The sequence below is a fragment of the Salvelinus namaycush genome, chromosome 1, assembly GCF_016432855.1.
Source record: "Salvelinus namaycush isolate Seneca chromosome 1, SaNama_1.0, whole genome shotgun sequence".
NCBI classification, from domain to species: Eukaryota; Metazoa; Chordata; class Actinopteri; order Salmoniformes; family Salmonidae; genus Salvelinus; species Salvelinus namaycush.
The window spans coordinates 71948420-71968303 of record NC_052307.1 but is presented as its reverse complement, the minus strand read 5'-3'; the positions used below and the strand labels follow the sequence as shown (position 1 = coordinate 71968303).

Genomic DNA, 19884 nt, shown 5'->3' with positions numbered 1-19884 from the left:
ATATCAATGTGTTCATAAAATGAGATGGTATAAAAACAGAAAACTCAAAGCATTATTTACTTAAGAGAAAGGCAAAATAAATACGATATAACCTATGAATACAGAATACAACATTCCTGAGATGATTGTAGGAGGCATTACAGTATATTAACATGTTACATACTGTTTCACTGCACACCCTTGTGAGGAAATGTTACATGAATGTTAATTTTAAGATGAAATGGTCTTTCTATGAAACAGTTTCATTGTGAAACTCAGGTTTGTGTGATGGACATCAAGGTCTGTGTCCTCAGAGAAATACAGATAGTTTGTAAATTCCTCAGTATGACCTTGTGGCCTTGATTGTATCATTAAACAAACATAACACAGAGATATTTTTAGAATGAGATATGTAAAAAGAGTTAAAAGTGATTGTTACATGAAACTCAATGTAATATAGTATAAAGTGCGTGCAGAGCATTGTGTAAATATACAACTCCTTCAAGATCAGAATGACCAAAACTAAAAATTAGGTAAAGTTCTTTGTAGGGAAGATCACATGTAAGCAAGTGACACAGTAAACACGTTAAAGCTAGGCTTGTCACTGTCGGAGAAACATGGTTGTAGTGGATAGTGTATTGTAATACAACACTAGTAATACTACTAAATAGGTTCCGGTACTCATTTTGGGTGCCAGTACTGTTTATATTTAGGTGCAGGAGCTCCACTATACTTTTGAGCTAATATTCTATAAGAGTAAAACGAGCTCAAGCAGTAGAGAATTTGAGGTGCCGGGACTCAGATCCGTGCTAGCCGACATCCGGTTGTTTTGGCAGTGTCGAAGGTGGAACTGTGTTAGAACTGCTCCTTATGTTACATTATCACGGACACTGTCATTGGATGAAATGAAACCACACAGACTTTATATCTGACAAATCCCATGCAGCCGAGTTAGAAGTTAATGTAGCCACATTACAAGTTCAAACACTCTAACGCGTAATGGTCTATTGTCTACATAGACTGATAAATCCCCCCCATCCAAATTCAAATGAAAACATGCATTTCATAATATCTATTGTCGATAGAGCTTGCACTTTCTTTTGTCGTTTTGAACATCTAATGCGTAGGGATAATAAGGAAGGGAGTGGTTGGTGACACAAAAGAGCAGCCACACACTTATTTGTCAGCTCACACTGCAGCTACACCTCCAATACTGCCAAAACATTCTTGGGGATATCGGTCACCCCGGGTTACCGCTGGATCTGATTGAATCGAGGCCATATTATAGTCTTAATGGTCCATCAGGACACAGAGGCAGGAGATTAGAATAACCATGGTCCAGACCAGACTCCTGGGGACCACCAGTTCACTGTGGCCCTTGGAGTACATCTGTTCCATCTTTGTCGTCTGGTGGTCAGGTCGCCTGAGTACCAGTCTGCAGGGGTTCTGAACCTCAGCCAAGTCGATCTGAGCTTCACTGGGTAGAGTTCCTTTCGCTTTCTGCCTGTCACGCTCCTGGGGAAGGGATAGAGGGGAGGGAGGGAGAGAGAGAGAAGTTTACACTGTATTATGATGCTGTGACAGTGATTCTACTGAACAAGAAAAAACAAGTGGGATTTTCCATGCACTATACAAGGCTCTTTTTCCAGTTCTCAGTTCCCTTCATACCACAAAGTACTCAGATGGACATTCAGTCCCAGACAGAGATGCCTTTCATTCCTGTCATTCCTTTGATGTTACTACTGCGGGTGTTTTTGATGGGCTTTGATACAATGCTCACACTGTAGCAGTGAGCCTTTATAACGAGCAAAAACACCGCGCTCTTGTTCCTTTAGCACTCACTTTCTCGACCTCCTTGAACACACGTAAGAAGTTGTGTCTGAGGACCCCGGACAACTCGTTCTCTGTCCAGTGTCTCTTCAGCAGCTCCTGGATCAGAGCGGGATACTTGGACACATCCTCTAATCCAAGAGGAAACCTTCAGACAGTAGAACATAAGGCTATTCAGGCTATGTATTACTCAAACCCTCAGGCCACTTAAAATGCAGCTGCTATCTGTTACCAGCCTACTTACAAAAAAGTGAGTAATTCTGATAGCATTCAAGCTGGAGCATAATGTGGCTGTATTAATGAACTAACGCTGAATGTGCTGCTGTTACTCTGAGGTAAAAGTTCTTACTTAGAAGCTCCATCAAAGTCCCCTCCTATTCCTATTGACTCAGATCCAACCACCTTCCTAATGTGGGTAAAATGGTCTGCAAAAAGTAAGAGGAATATCAGAAGATAAGATAATCATAAGATAAATCATGTGTACACATGTTATGGATGTTCTTGATACTGGTCTTCTAAACAGGTCTTGATTGATAACAAGGCAGCCAATTTTGCGCTTAATTGTTTGATGCCAATAAACACTAATCAAAGGCAACTGCTCACCAGCCACGATGGAGACATTGGCTTGGCCATGGCAAGCCACAAACCCACTGTGCAGATTAACCATGATGAGTCCTCCGTTCTCCTTCTGAAACAACAACACACCCAGAATAGAACATAAAAAACATTCCACACTTCCGAAGGCCACAGAATAGAACATAAAAAACATTCCACACTTCCAGTGACCTTCCATCCATGTAGATACAGGGCCTTCAGATCGTATTCACACCCCTTGATGGTTTCCACATTTTGTTGTGTTCCAGCCCAAATTTAAAATGGATTAAATTTAGATTTTGTTTCACTGGCCTACACACAATACCCCATAATGTCAAAGTGAATTATGTTTTTAGACATTTTTACTAATTAATAAAAAATGACAAGCTGAAATGTATTGAGTCAATAAGTATTCAACCCTTTTATTATGGCAAGCCTAAATCATTTCAGGAGTAAAAATGTGCTTAATAAGTCACATTATGAGTTGCATGGACTCACTCGGATTGCAAAAATTGTGTTTAGCATTATTTTTTAATGGCTATTTCATCTCTGTACAACACATACAATTATCTGTAAGGTCCCTCAGTCGAGCGGTGAATTTCGAACACAGATTCAACCACAAAGCCTCGCAAAGAAGGGCATCTATTGGTAGATAGGTTTTTAAAAAAGGCAGACATTAAATAGCCCTTTGAGCATGCTGAAGTTATTAATTACACGTTGGATGGTGTATCAATACACCCAGTCACTACAAAGATACAGGCGTCCTTCCTAACTCAGTTGCCGGAGAGGAAGGAAACCACTCAGGGATTTCACCATGAGGCCAATGGTCACTTTAAAACAGTTACAGAGTTGAATGGTTGTGATAGGAGAAAACTGAGGATGGATCAACAACATTGTAGTTACTCCACAATACTAACCTATGTGACAGAGTGAAAAGAAGGAAGCATGTACAGAATAAAAAATATTCCAAAACATGCATCCTGTTTGCAATAAGGCACTAAAGTAAAACAGCAAAAAATGTGGCAAAGAATACAAAGCATTATGTTTGGGGCAAATCCAAAACAACACATCACTTAGTACCACTCTTCATATTTTCAAGCATGGTGGTAGCTGCATCATGTTATGGGTATGCTTGTCATCGGCAAGGACTAGGGAGGTTTTTTTAAATAAAAAGAAACGGAATAGAGCTAAGCACAGGCAAAGTCCTAGAGGAAACCTCGGTTCAGTCTGCTTTCCAACAGACATTGGGAGACAAATTCACCTTTCAGCAGGACAATAACCTAAAACACAAGGCCAAAATATACACTGGAGTTTCTTACCAAGACGACATTGAGTGTTCCTGAGTAGTCTGGTTACAACTCTGGGTCTTCCTTTCCTGTGGCGGTCCTCAAGAGAGCCAGTTTCATCATAGCCCTTGATTGCTTTTGCGATTGCACTTGAAGAAACTTTCAAAGTTCTTGACATTTTCCCTATTGGCTGACCTTCATGTCTTAAATTAATGATGGACTGTTGTTTCTCTTTGCTTATTTGAGCTGTTTTTGCCATATATGGACTTGGTATTTTACCAAATAGGCCTATCTTTTGTAAACCCCCCTACCTTGTCATAACACAACTGATTTGCTCAAACGCATTAAGAAGGAAGAAATTCCAGAATTGTACTTTCAACAAGGCACACCAGTAAATTTAAATGCATTCCAGGTGACTCCCTCATGAAGCTGGTTGAGAGAATGCCAAGAGTGTGCAAAGCTGTCATCAAGGCAAAGGTTGGCAACTTTGAAGAATCTCAAATATTAAATATATTTTGATTTGTTTAACACGTTTTTGGTTACTACATGATTCCATATGTGTTATTTCATAGTTTTGATGTATTCACTATTATTCTACAATGTAGAAAATAGTACAAATAAAGAAAAACCCTGGAATGAGTAGGTGTGTGCAAACCTTTGACTCGTACTGTATATTTAATCCATTTGAATTCAGGCTGTAACACAACAAAATGTGGAATAAGTCAAGGGGTATGAACACTTTCTGAAGGCACTGTAAAACAGGAAATGCACATAAAGGACAAGTGGATTAAAGAAACATTGCAGAAAGGAGATATCATCAAAATATAATTCCAAAAGACTCTCCTGATAAGAAGTAAACGCAGGCCACCCACAATGAGTGACCGTGCCGGTGGTGGTTGAAAGGGAGGAGGGATGGAGGAGTGTTAGAGAGAGAAAGAGAGAGAGAGACAGACAGAGAGAGAGAGTTCTTGCCAGGGGTCTCACCAGTTCGCGGAGCAGGTCATCAGGAACATTGCGACTGTGGTTACACACGGCATGGGCTGAGGAGTGGCTGAAAATAACTGGAGCCTTAGAGATCTGCAGTACTGCCCTGGCTGTGGCCGAGGAACTATGGGACAGGTCTACTATCATCCCCAATCTGTTCATCTCCTTCACCACATCCTGAGAGAGAGAAAGACACAGAGAGAGGGAGAGAGAGAGCGAGAGAGAGAGAGTGAGAGAGCGAGAGAGAGCGAGAGAGAGAGTGTGTGAGAGAGAGAGAGAGAGAGAGAGAGAGAGAGAGAGAGAGAGAGAGAGAGAGAGAGAGAGAGAGAACAGGAAGATCATGTTACCACTTGCTGTGAAGTTTCCCAGTAATTATATATTACGTGCTCTATGTACGTCATTGTGCATATCTGCTGACAGTAAAAAACATACACTTTGCGCCACTTATCTACAAACAGTAAACACTTCAAACAGTAAAACGCTCAGTTGCGACTGGGGATCACATCAGTCTTACGCAGCTCCCTAAAAATCTTCAAGGATCAAGAATGTTTGTGTACAACTCCTAGAGACTGTGAAGGAAAATGTTATGTTTGTGTATCAAATCAATGCTGCTTTTCTAATAACCATTTGGATGGGTTCATGCGGGTGACTGACTGATCGTGTATGGAGGAATCCTCTCTATCACTGATAAGTAACTTGGCAGTACGCCCAGAACATTGCTCTGGGTGTTTCAGTTATTTCAGGTATTTCAGTTTCAAGGTCTCAACTTGAAGAGAGGAAGCCTCGTGAGGTATTGGTCCATCACATGCAGGAGCCAATGATGAATAATAAATCAAGTAAATAATGCAAATATAACTCGTCTGTGTAGCAGTATATCAGAGGACTGAAGGGACCGCCCCGGCGGAGCTTCTGATCCACCTGCTCTGACTGTACAAAGTTTGTTCTAACCTCTCCAGCTTGTTGACTTCAGGTGTCCCTGAAGACGTTAGTGTGCCGAAATGTCATTACGCTCCAGTATGACGCCTGAAGTGACCAGCGTAGGCTACAAGTATTGGCTTGAACACAGACTTAGTGTTAAAGGTTCACCTTACCTTACCGAAGTCTGTTAGGCTGTCATTTTCTCTTTGATAGACATCATAAATTGTTGAGGAGGACTCAGCCCTGAAGCAATAAAAAAATACTGTGTTATAGCCCAGTAGCAAGAACCTGAGATGTCAAACCAAAATATAACACATATTGTGCATGAGTCTGTAAGTTTTAATATCACATGCACAAGTACAGTGAAATGCCTTTTTGCAAACTCAAAACCCAACAATGCAATAATCAATAACAATGTATTACAACAACAAAAAAACACAATAAATAAGAATAAGAAATACAAAATACACAATAAAGTAAATAAGTAAGCATACTATATACTGTACAAGAAATACTTAAAAAGTCATATCCAATACCATATTTCCATGTGCAGGGATACTGGAGTGATGGAGGTAGATATGTATAGGGGTAAGGGCGCTAGGCAACAGGATATAAGATAAACAGAGTAGCAGCAGCTTTCATGTGAGTGAGTGTGCAGGTGTGTAGAGTCAGTATATACAGTTGAAGTTGGAAGTTTACATACAACTTGGCCAAAAACATTTAAACTCAGATTTTCACAATTCCTGACATTTAATCCTAGTAAAAATTCCCTATATTAGGTCAGTTAGGATCACAACTTTATTTTAAGAATGTGAAATGTCAGAATAATAGTAGAGAGAATTATTTATTTCAGCGTTTATTTCTTTCATCACATTCCCAGTGGGTCAGAAGTTTACATACACTCAATTAGTATTTGGTAGCATTGCCTTTAAATTGTTTAACTTGGGTCAAACATTTTGGGGAGCCTTCCACAAGCTTCCCACAATAAATTGGGTGAATTTTGGCCCATTCCTCCTGACAGAGCTGGTGTAACTGAGTCAGGTTTGTAGGCCTCCTTGCTCGCACACACTTTTTCAGTTCTGCCCACAAATGTTCTATAGGATTGAGGTCAGGGCTATGTGGTGGCCACTCCAATACCTTGACTTTGTTGTCCTTAAGCCATTTTGCCACAACTTTGGAAGTATGCTTGGGGTCACTGTCCATTTTGATGACCCATTTGTGACCAAGCTTTAACTTCCTGACTGATGTCTTGAGATGTTGCTTCAATATATCCACATAATTTTCCTCCCTCATGATGCCATGTATTTTGTGAAGTGCACCAGTCCCTCCTGCAGCAAAGCACCCCCACAACATGATGCTGCCATCTCCGTGCTTCACGGTTGGGATGGTGTTCTTCGGCTTGCAAGCATCCCCCTTTTTCCTCCAAACATAACGATGGTCATTATGGCCAAACAGTTCTATTGTTGTTTCATCAGACCAGGGGATATTTCTCCAAAAATTACGATCTTTGTGCCCATGTGCAGTTGCAAACCATAGTCTGGCTTTTTTATGGTGGTTTTAGAGCAGTGGCTTCTTCCTTGCTGAGCGGCCATTCAGGCTATGTCATTATAGGACTCGTTTTACTGTGGATATAGATACTTTTGTACCTGTTTTCTCCAGCATCTTCACAAGGTCCTTTGCGGTTGTTCTGGGATTGATTTGCACTTTTCTCACCAAAGTACGTTCATCTCTAGGAGACAGAACGCATCTCCTTCCTGAGTGGTATGACGTCTTCGTGGTCTAATGGTGTTTATACTTGCATACTATTGTTTGTACAGTTGAACGTGGTACTTTCAGGCGTTTGGAAATTGCTCCCAAGGATGAACCAGACTTGTGGAGGGCTACAATATTTTTTCGGAGGTCTTGGATGATTTCTTTAGATTTTCCCATGATGTCAAGCAAAGATGCACTGCGTTTGAAGGTAGGCCTTGAAATACATCCACAGGTACACCTCCAATTGACTCAAATGATGTCAATAAGCCTATCAGAAGCTTCTAAAGCCATGAAATCTTCTGGAATTTTCCAAGTTGTTTAAAGGCACAGTCAACTTAGTGTATGTAAACTTCTGACCCACAGGAATTGTGATACAGTGAAATAATCTGTCTGTAAACAATTGTTGGAAAAATGACTTGTGTCATGCACAAAGTAGATGTCCTAACCGACTTGTCAAAACTATTGTTTGTTAACAAGACATTTGTGGAGTGTTTGAAAAACGAGTTTTAATGACTCCAACCTAAGTGTATGTAAACTTCCGACTTCAACTGTATGCATGTGTTAGTGAGCAAATTATTGAGTGAGTGTTTGTGTGTGTGTTGGAGTGACAGTGTGTGTAAGTGTGTAGGGCTCTGTGAGTGGGCAAATGTTGAAATAAAAGGTAAATAAAAATACAAGGTAAACTCAGTCCGTGTAGCTATTTATCAGTTGTATCGCTTGGGGATAGAAGCTGTTCAAGAGCCTGTTGGTGTCAGACTTTATGCACTGGTACCTCTTGCCATGCGGCAGCAGAGAAAATAGTCTATGGCTTGGGTGGTTGGGGTCTTAGACGATTTTCTGGGTCTTCTTTTCATACTGCCTGAAATAGAGGTCCTGGATGGCAGGGAGCTCGGCCCTAGTGATGTACTGGGCTTTCTGCATAAACCCTCTGTAGCGCCATGCGATCGAGGGTGGTGCTATTGCCACACCAAGCAATGATGCAGCTAGTCAATATGCTCTCAATGGTAGAGCTGTAGAATCTTTCAGGATTTGAGGGCCCATGCCAAACCCTTTCAACCTCCTGAGGGGGAAAAGGCACTGTGGCGCCGTCTTCACGACTGTGCGTGTGTGTTTGGACCATTTTAAGACTTTAGTGATTTGGACACCTGCTCCACTGCCGCAACGCTGATGTGGATGGCGGCGTGCTCACCCCCCGTTTCCTGCAGTCCTCGATCAGCTCCTTGGTCTTGCTGGCGTTGAGGGAGAGGTTGTTGCTCCGGCACCACACTGCCAGGTCACTTACCTCCTCCCTGTAGGCTGTCTCATCATTGCCAGTTATCAGGCCTACCACCGTTGTGTTGGAGTCGTGCGTGGCCACACAGTTGTGGGTGAACAGGAAGCAAAGGAGGGGACTAAGCACACACCCCTGTGGGGCCCCTGTGTTGAGGGTCAGCGTGGTGGAGGTGATGTTGTCTACCCTCACCAACTGGGGTCGGCCCGTCAGGAAGTCCAGGATCCAGTTGCAGAAGGAGGTTTTCAGACAAAGAGTCTTATGCTTGGTGGTGAGATTGGAGGGGACAATGGTGTTGAACGCTGAGCTGTAGTCAATGAACAGCATTCTCACACAGGTATTCCTCTTATCTAGGTAGGTGAGGGCAGTGTGGAAAGCAATAGAGATTGCGTCGTCAATGGATTTGTTTGGGCGGTATGCAAATTGGAGTGGGTCTAGGGTGGCTGGGATGGTAGAGATAATGTGTGCCATAAACAGTCTCTCAAAGCACCTCATGATTACAGAAGTGAGTGCTACAAGGCGGTAATCATTGTAGCATGAAGCCTTAGAGTTCTTAGGTACAGGAATGATTGTGGTCATCTCAAAACGTGGGGATTACAGACTGGGACAAGGAGAGGTTGGAAACTACTGTGAATATGCCTGCCAGCTGTTCTGCACATGCTCTGAGAACGCGCCCTGGAATAACATTGAGACGTGTGGCCTTGCGGGTGTTGACCTGATTAAAGACTCTTCTCACGTCGACCTAGGAGAGCGAGATCACCCAGTCCTCTGGGTCGGTGACGGCCCTCACCCCCGGCTCGATGTTGTTGCTGACAAAGCGTGCATAAAATGCATTGAGTTCGTCTGGTGCATTGAGTTCGTCACGGTTGGTCTTCCTTTGTAATCCGTAATGGACTGTAGCCCCTGCCACATGCAGCGGGCGTCGGAGCCTGTTTAATATGATTCCACCTTATTCCTATATTGTCCTTTTGCTCGTTTGATGACTGTGAGGAAGTCATAAGTGTGTGTGTGTGTGTGTGTGTATGTGTGTGTATGTGTGTGTGTGTGTGTGTGTGTGTGTGTGTGTGTGTGTGTGTGTGTGTGTGTGTGTGTGTGTGTGTGTGTGCGTGTGTGCGTGCGTGCGTGCGTGCGTGCGTGCGTGCGTGCGTGCGTGCGTGCGTGTGCTCACCAAGGCGTGTTGCAGGTGTGTGTGAGGGCCATGGAGCGAACCCCCAGCTGGTAAAACATACGCAGGGTTGGCAGGCTGCTGTCTATAGAATGACCTCCCTCAATGCTGATCAGACACGCTATCCTCTTAGTGTCATTTAGTTCTGTTGAATACACACACATGATACACACACACACATCATCATCATTATCATCATACTGCTGTAAATTGGGCAGAAATATGTTTTTACTAGGCATCAACCCACTTACACACCCACGCATTTCCATATATTGGTGGAAAGATCCATTTGGAAAACCCATCAAATTCCTTCAGAGAGCGTAAATTATGGGCCAGAAGACCAACTGGCAAGTGTCTCCTTGCCCAGTCTGTAAGCCCAACATGTTTGAAGCTGCCCACCATTGTTCCTGTTCCTAAGAACTCCAAGGTAACCTGCCTAAATGACTATAATCCAGTAGCACTCGCATCTGTAATTATGAAGTACATCGAAAGGCTGGTCATAACACACATCAACACCATCATCCCAGACATCCTGGACCCACTCCAACAGATGATGCAATCTCAATTAAACTTCACACTGCTCTCTCCCACCTGGACAAGAGGGGAAATAACTATGAGAGAATACTGTTGATAGACTACAGCTCAGCGTTCAACACCATAATCCCCTCCAAACTCATCACGAAGCTCGGGACCCTGGGACTGAACACCTCCCTCTGCAACTGGATCCTGGACTTCCTGACAGGCCGCCCCCCAGGTGGTGAGGGTAGGCAACAACACCTCCGCCATGCTGACCCTCAACACAGGGGCCCCTCAGGGTTGTGTGTTTAGTCCCCTCCTGTACTCCCTGTTCACCCACGACTGCGTGGCCACACACGACTCCAAAACCATCATCAAGTTTGCTGACAACGCGACGGTGGTAGGCCTGATTACCGACGGCAATGAGAAATCCTACAGCCGTAGACTGTTTTCTCTGCCACCGCCCTGCAAACGGTACCAGAGCATCGGCTCTCAGAACAACAGGCTACAGAACAGCTTCTACCCCCAAGCCATAAGGCTGCTAAATAGTTAATTAAATGGTTACCCCGGACTATCTGTATTGACCCTATCTTGCACTGACTCTATACACACTCGCTAGACTATATACTGTATACACCATATACAGCATACACTCACTTACACACACTACACTGACATTCGCACACGAAACCACACACATTCACATACACTTTGAGTTTTTTTAGGGGGAACAAATACTAAAATCACCAGGAATTCAGAAAAAAATATATAATAACTTAAGAAATCTGTTCACAAGTATTCCCACAAATAAAAAAAGAAACATAATCATGTCTCAATGTAATCAAAGTATGAAACTATTGTTATTGTCACGCCCTGACCTTAGAGAGCCTTTTTATTGCTCTATTTGGTTAGGTCAGGGTGTGATTTGGGTGGGCATTCTAGTTTTCTATTTCTTTGTTGGCCGGGTATGGTTCCCAATCAGAGGCAGCTGTCTATCGTTGTCTCTGATTGGGAATCATACTTAGTCAGCCTGTTTTTCCACCCTAGTTTGTGGGAAGTTGTTTTTGCACAGTAGCTGAGAGCTCTGCAGAACTTTACGTTCGTTTATATTGTTTTGTCTGTGTTTCATTATTAAATTATCATGAACACTTTCCACGCTGCGCTTTGGTCTCACTCATTCAACGACGGACGTAACAGTTATTTTCAAATGCTATCTCTTTTTGGGCTTATTTGTGGTCAATTTGCAGTGTACAAATTATTATAATTATGTTACGGGCCAACGACCATTCTCACAGAAAAATATCGGCCCGCGGCTAAATCTACTTGCATACCCCTGGTATATCATACCTTTGGCAGATGTAACTAGCTCCAGTTCCGGGTTCTCTGTACACATACGGTTGATCACGTCTATCTGTTCCAGTGTGAGCCTCACAGCATCCTTCGCCTGGGCGCCACACAACACGTAGGCTGCAAACACCTGATCAGAGCATGGGATGGGGCAGAGACAAAGCAGGGGGTCAGAGAGCAACACTTGAGTTAGAAGGGTATTATGGCTTTAGTACAACTCAGTGTGTACATGCACGGACACACATACACACTCACACACACACACAAACATGCACACGCATACACACGCACACACAAACACACACACACACACACACTTAGGCTACTATTAACCATATATTAACCTACCTGAGCGCCGACATGTCCCGTTGTGAGTCTGTTGATGTCCGTGGCCACTTTGCTGATGTGGTGCAGGTCAACCTGACTCAGTCTGTTGTCGTGGAGAATCCTCAGCATCAAAGCTAGGTCATTATGTCTAGGAGAGAAAGGGATGAGGCAGTCAGATGTAATAGAGGCGAGGGACTCAAGGTGGAGCTGGAGGGAGATTTTTATATATCAAATTTCAAAAGCGACAGCTCCATACAGTACCACGTGTGTGTGGGTGAGTTACATACTGAATTACTCAGTTTGGGATGGTAATTATTTGTATTTGGAACCACACTTGTTTTGGATACTTGGTGGTGAAGTTCCAAAAGTTTACTGTTGAAAATCCATGAGCTGTTAATATTTTAAGCTGCATATGGTATGGTAAAAAAATTCTATGTATCTCTGCACAGACAAATATATCATCAACCAATAATAAGGGATATTGTAGGATAAACTTGTCTCTATTTTAGGAAAACCAGAATAACTAAGACAACTTTCCTCTGTTACTTACCCATCAATCAAAGGATATTTTGTCATCAAGCCAAATGCACTTCCTGTTGTAGGATCTCCCGATGTCATCCCACAGAGAAAACACAGCATCAAGTTTGTCCCCAGGTTGAGAAAATCACCTCTATGGAGTATCCGCGATATCATACTCTATAAATAAAATAATTTTAAGACGTGGTAACTTCAATTAGTTCAGTACTTTTAACTTTTGGTACCACTTTAAACAAACTACAATGTATAAACACTCTATCAAATCAAAACAAATTGTATTAGTCACATGTGCCGAATACAACAGGTGTAGACCTTACAGTGAAATGCTTACTTACAAGCCCTAAAACAACAATGCAGTTTAAGAAGATTTTTGTTTTGAGAAAATAGAAAAATAACAAATAATTAAAGAGCAACAATAAAATAACAGTAGTGAGGCTATATACAGGAGGTACCGGTACAGAGTCAATGTGTGGGGGCACAGGTTAGTCGAGGTAATTGAGGTAATATATACAGTACCAGTCAAAAGTTTGGACACACCTATTCATTCAAGGGTCTTTCTTTATTTTTACTATTTTCTACATTGTAGAATAACTGTGAAGACATCACAACTATGAAATAACACATATGGAATCATGTAGTAACCACAGTGTTAAACAAATCAAAATGTATTTTAGATTTCAGATTCTTCAAAGTAGCCACCCCTTGCCTTGATGACAGCTTTGCACACTCTTGGCATTCTCTCAACCAGCTTCACCAGGAATGCTTTTCCAACCGTCTTGAAGGAGTTCCCACATATGCTGAGCACTTGTTGGCTGCTTTTCTTTCACTCTGCGGTCCAACTCATCCCAAACCATCTCAATTGGGTTGAGGTTGGGTGATTGTGGAGGCCAGGTCATTTGATGCAGCACTTCACCCCTTTCCTTCTTGGTCAAATAGCCCTTACACAGCCTGGAGGTGTGTTGGGTCATTGTCCTGTTGAAAAACAAATGATAGCCACACTAAGCGCAAACCAGATGGGATGGTGTATCGCTGCAGAATGCTGTGGTAGCCATGCTGGTTAAGTGTGCCTTGCATTCTAAATAAATCACAGACAGTGTCACCAGCAAAGCACCCCCACACCATCACACCTCCTCCTTAATGCTTCACGGTGGGACCCACACATGTAAAGATCATCTGTTCACCTACTCTGCGTCTCACAAAGACATTCCAAGAGTGTGCAAAGCTGTCATCAAGGCAAAGGGTGGCAACTTTGAAGAATCTCAAATATAAAATATATTTTGAATTGTTTAACACTTTTTTGGTTACTACATGATTCCATATGTGTTATTTCATAGTTTTGATGTCTGCACTATTATTGTGCAATGTAGAAAATAGTAAAAATAAAGAAAACCCCTGGAATGAGTAGGTGTGTCCAAACTTTTGACTCGTACTGTACATGTAGGTAGAGGTAAAGTGACTATGCATAGATAACAAACAGAGAGTGGCAGCAGCGTAAAAATGCAAATAGTCCAGGTAGCCATTTGATTAGCTGTTCAGGAGTCTTATGGCTTGGGGGTGGAAGCTGTTAAGAAGTCTTTTGGACCTAGACTTGGTGCTCCTGTACTGCTTGCCGTGCGGTAGCAGAGAGAACAGTCTATGACTTGGGTGGCTGGAGTCTTTGGCAATTTTTCGGGCCTTACTCTGACACCACCTGGTATAGAGGTCCTGGATGGCAGGAAGCTTGGCCCCAGGGATGGTCTGGGCCGTACACACTACCCTCTGTAGTGCCTTGCGGTCGGAGGCAGAGCAGTTGCCATACCAGGCAGTGATGTAACCAGTCAGGATGCTCTCGATGGTGCAGCTGTAGAATCTTTTGAGGATATTTTCATTCTCCTGAGGGGGAATAGGCGTTGTCGTGCCCTCTTCACGACTTTCTTGGTGTGTTTGGACCATGATGTGGACACCAAGGAACTTGAATCTCTCAACCTGCTCCACTACAGCCCCGTCAATGAGAACGGGGGTGTGCTCAGCCCTCCTTTTCCTGTAGTCCACAACCATCTCCTTTGTCTTGATCACGTTGAGGGAGAGGTTGTTATCCTGGCACCACACTCCCAGGACTCTGACCTGCTCCCTATAGGATGTCTCATCGTTGTTGGTGACCACCACTGTTGTGTCGTTGGCAAACTTAATGATGGTGTTGGAGTTGTGCTTGGCCATGCAGTCATGTGTGAACAGGGAGAACAGGAGGGGAATGAGCACACACCCTTGTGGGGCCCAGTGTTGAGGATTAGCGTGGCAGATGTGTTGTTACCTACCCTTACCACCTGAGGGCGGCCCATCAGGAAGTCCAGGATCCAGTTGCAGAGGAAGGTGTTTAGTCCCAGGGTCCTTAGCTTAGTGATGAGCTTTGAGGGCACTATGGTGTTTAACGCTGAGCTGTAGTCAATGAATAGCATTCTCATGTAGGTGTTCCTTTTGTCCATGTGGGAAAGGGCAGTGTGGATAACAATAGAGATTGCGTCATCTGTGGATCTGTTGGGTGGTATGCAAATTGGAGTGGGTCTAGGGTTTCTGGGATAGTGGTGTTCATGTGATCCATGACCAGCCTTTCAAAGCACTTCATGGCCACAGACGTGAGTGCTACGGGTCGGCAGTCATTTAGGAAGGTTACCTTTGTGTTCTTGGGCACAGGGACTATGGTGGTCTCCTTGAAACATGTTGGTATTACAGACTCGGTCACGGAAAGGTTGAAAATGTCAGTGAAGACACTTGACAGTTCGTCAGTGCATGCTCTGAGTACACGTCCGTGTAAAACCTGCGGCCTAGTGAATGTTGACCTGTTTAAAGGTCTTACTCACATCGGCTCCCGAGAGCGTGATCCCACAGTCATCCAGAACAGCTGGTGCTCTCATGCATGATTCAGTGTTGCTTGCCTCGAAGCAAGCATAGAAGTCATTTAGCTCATCTGGTAGGCTTGTGTCACTGGGAAGCTCGCGGCTGTGCTTCCCTTTGTAGTCCGTAATAGTTTGCAAGCCCTGCCACATCCGACGAGTGACGGAGACGGTGTAGTACAATTCAATCTTAGTCCTGTATTGACGCTTTGCCTGTTTGATGGTTCGTCAGAGGGCATAGCGGGATTTCTTATAAGCGTCCGGGTTAGAGTCCCGCTCCTTGAAGCGGCAGCTCAGTGCGGATGTTGCCTGTAATCCATGGCTTCTGGTTGGGGTATGTACAAACGGTCACTGTTGGGATGACATCATCGATGCACTTATTGATGAATCCAGTGACGGATGTTGTGTACTCCTCAATGCCATCGGAAGAATCCCAGAACATATTTCATTCTGTCCTAGCAAAACAGTCCTGTAGCTTAGCATCTACATCATCTGACAACTTCCGTATTGAGCGAGTCACAGGTAGTTCCTGCTTTAGTTTTTGCTTGTTAGCAGAAATCTAGAGGATAGATTTATGGTCAGATTTGCCAAATGGAGGGCGAGGGAGAGCTTTGTATGCATCCTTGTGTGTGGAGTAAAGGTGGTCTAGAGTTTTTTTCCTCTGGTTGCACATGTAACATGCTGGTAGAAATTAGGTAAAAACGGATTTAAGTTTCCCTGCATTAAAGTCCCCGGCCACTAGGAGCGCCGCCTCTGGATGAAAATTGTCTTGTTTTATTATGGCCTTATACAGCTCATTGAGTGTGGTCTTAGTGTCAGCATCAGTTTGTGGTGGTAAATAGACAGCTACGAAAAATATAGATGAAAACTCTCTTGGTAAATAGTGTGGTCTACAGCTTATAATGAGATACTCTACCTCAGGCGAGCAAAACCTCTAGACTTCCTTAATATTAGATTTTGTGCACCAGCTGTTTGACACAGACCGTCACCCCTTGTCTTACCGGAGGTTAGATAGCACAGTGTCCAAGGAAGGGCCAGAAGTATACAGAATGGTGTCGTCTGCGTAGAGGTGGATCAGGGTGGGTGAGGGCATTCACAGCAGACCGCTCAGACGGGTGAGGGCATACCAGCCAACCGTTTTTACTTGGTCCTTCTAGACAGATTTTTATTGTTTATGTAACCTTTATTCAACTAGGCAAGTCAGTTAAGAACAAATTCTTATTTACAATGACAGCCTACCCCGGCCAGACCCGAACGACGCTTGGCCAATTGTGTGCCGCTCCCTATGGGAACCCCAATCACGGCCGGTTGTGATACGGCCTGGAATCAAACCAGGGTCTGTAGTGACGCCTCTAGCACTGAGATGCAGTGCCTTAGACCGCTGCGCCACTCGGGAGCCCATTATGAATTTAGTGGCCAACAGTTTTTTACATGGTCTGTAATTTCTCCGGATTTAGCGACCAATAGATTTTACAATATGTACACATTGATTCTTGAAGAATATCATTTATAGAATGCCTCATGAGTTTAGTTCAACTGTCGTACCCCATCAGAACCCAAAATATAAGCCTGTTTTACTCCAATGTTTGTAAATAGAGTAAATGTAAACAAACACTATATAGCCTAAAACATGATTAAAACTACATGGTAAACTGGGTGGTTCTAGCCCTGAATGCTGATTGGCTGACAGCCGTGCTATATCAGACACGGGTATGACAAAACACTTATTTTTGTCATATGGGTATGACAAAACGGGTATGACAAAACACTTATTTTTACTGCTCTAATTACGTTGATAACCAGTTTATAATAGCAATAAGGCACCTCAGGGTTTGTGGTATATGGCCAATACACCACGGCACTCTGCATTGCCTTGTGCTTAAAAACAGCCCTTAGCCGCACACCCCCCGTGCCTTATTGTTTAAGTATAATGTTGATACTATGAATAAGAGAGTGGTTACATTTCTCCAGCTGTATGCCTCCGATTTTTACTGAAACAGTAACGGCTTAGTTATTATTTATTCTGCTGACTTTCGCTTTAGGAATGGTTTCTTAAACATCTATATTGGCTTTATAAAGGGTTTATGAAGTCTTCATTAATCCTTAAAAATTGTAGTTCGTTTAAAGTTGAGCATAACATTTAAAGTAACATTTACAGTTAATGGGTCAACAGTTTTAACGAGTGAACTAAAACATTACGCAACTAAATATATGATGCAAATAGGCCTACAAATAACGGAAATTCTATTAAAAAAAACATAATAATTCAGTAAATCTAGGCAACATAATTATTTAAACAGTAAAGTATTTTTAGCAAAACAAAACTCACAGTGCAAGTTGTTCGATCAGCTGGTCGTTTTTTTTTTACAACGAATGACGCATAAATCCGAACATCACAATTCAATAATGAGAACTTTCTAGCTCCCTCCGCCCAGATGTAGGCTATGTGAGTAACTGAAATACATTGTACTGTAACGCATAGAATAGATCGTGTACATTACGCAGTGTGGTCATAGAGATGGGATTACTGCCATCTACTGTCCAATCTAACTAATAACACTATGGGCCAGTTTCCCAGAGACAGATTAGCCTGAACATAGACCGAGAAATAAAAATGATTTAAATGGAAATCCCCATTGGTCATGTTTTTAGTCCAGCTGTGTCCAGGAAGCCAGCCCTTTAAAGGCACAATCTGCAGTTGCCAAATACATTTTTGGATATATAAATTAATATGTACCCATTGATTTTTAAAATAATATATAATTTATGCTTCATGAGCTAAATTCAACTGTCATACCCCATCAGAACCCAAAATCTAAGCTTTCTTTAATCCAATGTTTGTAAACATTGTAAATGTAAACAAACACTGTATAGCCTCAAAACATGCTTAAAACTATAATTTTCATATATTGCATACACAGCTATGTCTATGCATTTGAGAGTGGTTACATTTATCTAGGCCCATCCTTGAGCTTTTTACCGGAACAGAGATGGGGAAACAGCTTTGTTATTGTTTCAACTAAGTATTTCCCCTTTAAGTATTGTACTCATAACCTAATCTCAGAAATCCCAGACCTAGGTGTGTATGCTGGAACACTGAGGGTATTTGATGAATGCCCTGGGACTGCCCCGGGTATACCGGGAACAGTTTATTGGCCCAGCGTCGTCCGGGTTAGGGAGGGTTTGGCCGGTAGGGATATCCTTGTCTCATCGCGCACTAGCGATTTCTGTGGCCGTTGATTGCATTCGTTTTGGAACTGGCTGCCTCCCGGGCATGAGTCAGGTGCTCCATTTTGGCCGACGGTAGAGTCGGCTCAAAACAAAAGTGGCCATAGGTTAAGAATGTGGAATAAATTGTAGGACTCTGTTTTCACATGCAAAAAATATTGCTTTTTTCCTCCCCAATTTCGTGGTATCCAATTGTTAGTAGTTACTGTATTGTCTCATCGCTACAACTCCCGTACGTGCTCGGGAGAGACACAACCCAACCAAGCCGCACTGCTTCTTAACACAGCACGCATCCAACCCGGAAGCCAGCCGCACCAATGTGTCGGAGGAAACACCGTACACCTAGCGACCTGGTCAGCGCGCACTGCGCCCTGCCCGCCACAGGAGTCGCTAGTCCGCGATGAGACAAGGATATCCCTACCGGCCAAACACTCCCTAACCCGGACGACACTGGGCCAATTGTGCGTCGCCCCATGGACCTCCCGGTCGCGGCCGGCTGCGACAGAGCCTGGGCTCGAACCCAGAGTCTCTGGTGGCGCAGTGGTCTAAGGCACTGCATCGCAGTGCTAGCTTTGCCACCAGAGACTCTGGGTTTGAGCCCAGGCTCTGCCGCGACCGGGAGGTCCATGGGGTGACGCACAATTGGCCCAGCGTCGTCCGGGTTAGGGGGGGATTGGCCGGTAGGGATATCCTTGTCTCATCGCGCACTAGCGACTCCTGTGGCTGACCAGGTCTGTGCGCACTGCAATGCAGTGCCTTAGACCACTGCGCCACCCAGAGGTCCTTTAAAAATTATTGCTTTTGATAAAAACACTTTATCTGTATTCCCAATGAAAGAGTTAGAAAATTGGTTAGAGGATGTAGGTTTCTGAACGATGCATCATGCTGCCTTGTTGACAACATGACCGAGTGGTGCAGATTACTCCGTTCAAAAAATGCAGAACTAAGAACAGATATAGCCCTTGGTTCACTCCAGACCTGACTGCCCTCGACCAGCACAAAAACATCCTGTGGCGAACTGCAATAGCATCGAAGAGCCCCCGCGATATGCAACTGTTCAGGGAAGTCAGGAACCAATACACGCAGTCAGTCAGGAAAGCAAAGGCCAGCTTTTTCAAGCAGAAATTTGCATCCTGTAGCTCTAACTCCAAAAAGTTCTGGGATACTGTAAAGTCCATGGAGAACAAGAGCACCTCCTCCCAGCTGCCCACTGCACTGAGGCTAGGTAACACGGTCACCACCGATAAATCCGTGATAATCGAAAACTTCAACAAGCATTTC

The 19884-nt window shown here is 43.5% G+C and overlaps 1 protein-coding gene across 3 annotated transcripts; it reads right to left on the bottom strand.

Annotated features, from left to right (window-relative positions):
• Positions 1 to 30: 30 nt before the first annotated feature.
• Positions 31 to 17820, bottom strand: LOC120048314 (dipeptidase 2-like). Of its 3 annotated transcripts, none has more exons than XM_038994188.1 (12): positions 17705 to 17820; positions 16377 to 16528; positions 12519 to 12664; positions 11990 to 12116; positions 11642 to 11771; positions 9782 to 9923; positions 5765 to 5834; positions 4674 to 4850; positions 2413 to 2497; positions 2159 to 2234; positions 1822 to 1957; positions 31 to 1494 (listed from the first exon to the last, which is right to left on the bottom strand). In XM_038994188.1, the coding sequence occupies exons 3-12, from the start codon at positions 12659 to 12661 to the stop codon at positions 1270 to 1272; spliced, it is 1311 nt and encodes a 436-aa protein (XP_038850116.1). In that variant the 5' UTR covers positions 12662 to 12664; positions 16377 to 16528; positions 17705 to 17820; the 3' UTR covers positions 31 to 1269. The 3 variants fall into 3 exon arrangements, with proteins under 3 accessions (XP_038850116.1, XP_038850125.1, XP_038850135.1); XM_038994197.1 differs by having other exon boundaries at positions 16377 to 16525; XM_038994207.1 differs by lacking the exon at positions 16377 to 16528.
• Positions 17821 to 19884: the final 2064 nt, after the last annotated feature.

Bases quoted from the DNA above. Each gene is read 5' to 3' on its own strand.
- LOC120048314 (XM_038994188.1), bottom strand. From the start codon at position 12,661: ATGATATCGCGGATACTCCATAGAGGTGATTTTCTCAACCTGGGGACA. The intron at 2,235-2,412 runs GTGAGCAGTTGC...TACTTTTTGCAG, and splicing joins CAATGTCTCCATCGTGGCTG to ACCATTTTACCCACATTAGG. The intron at 1,958-2,158 runs GTAAGAACTTTT...TACTGTCTGAAG, and splicing joins GACTTTGATGGAGCTTCTAA to GTTTCCTCTTGGATTAGAGG.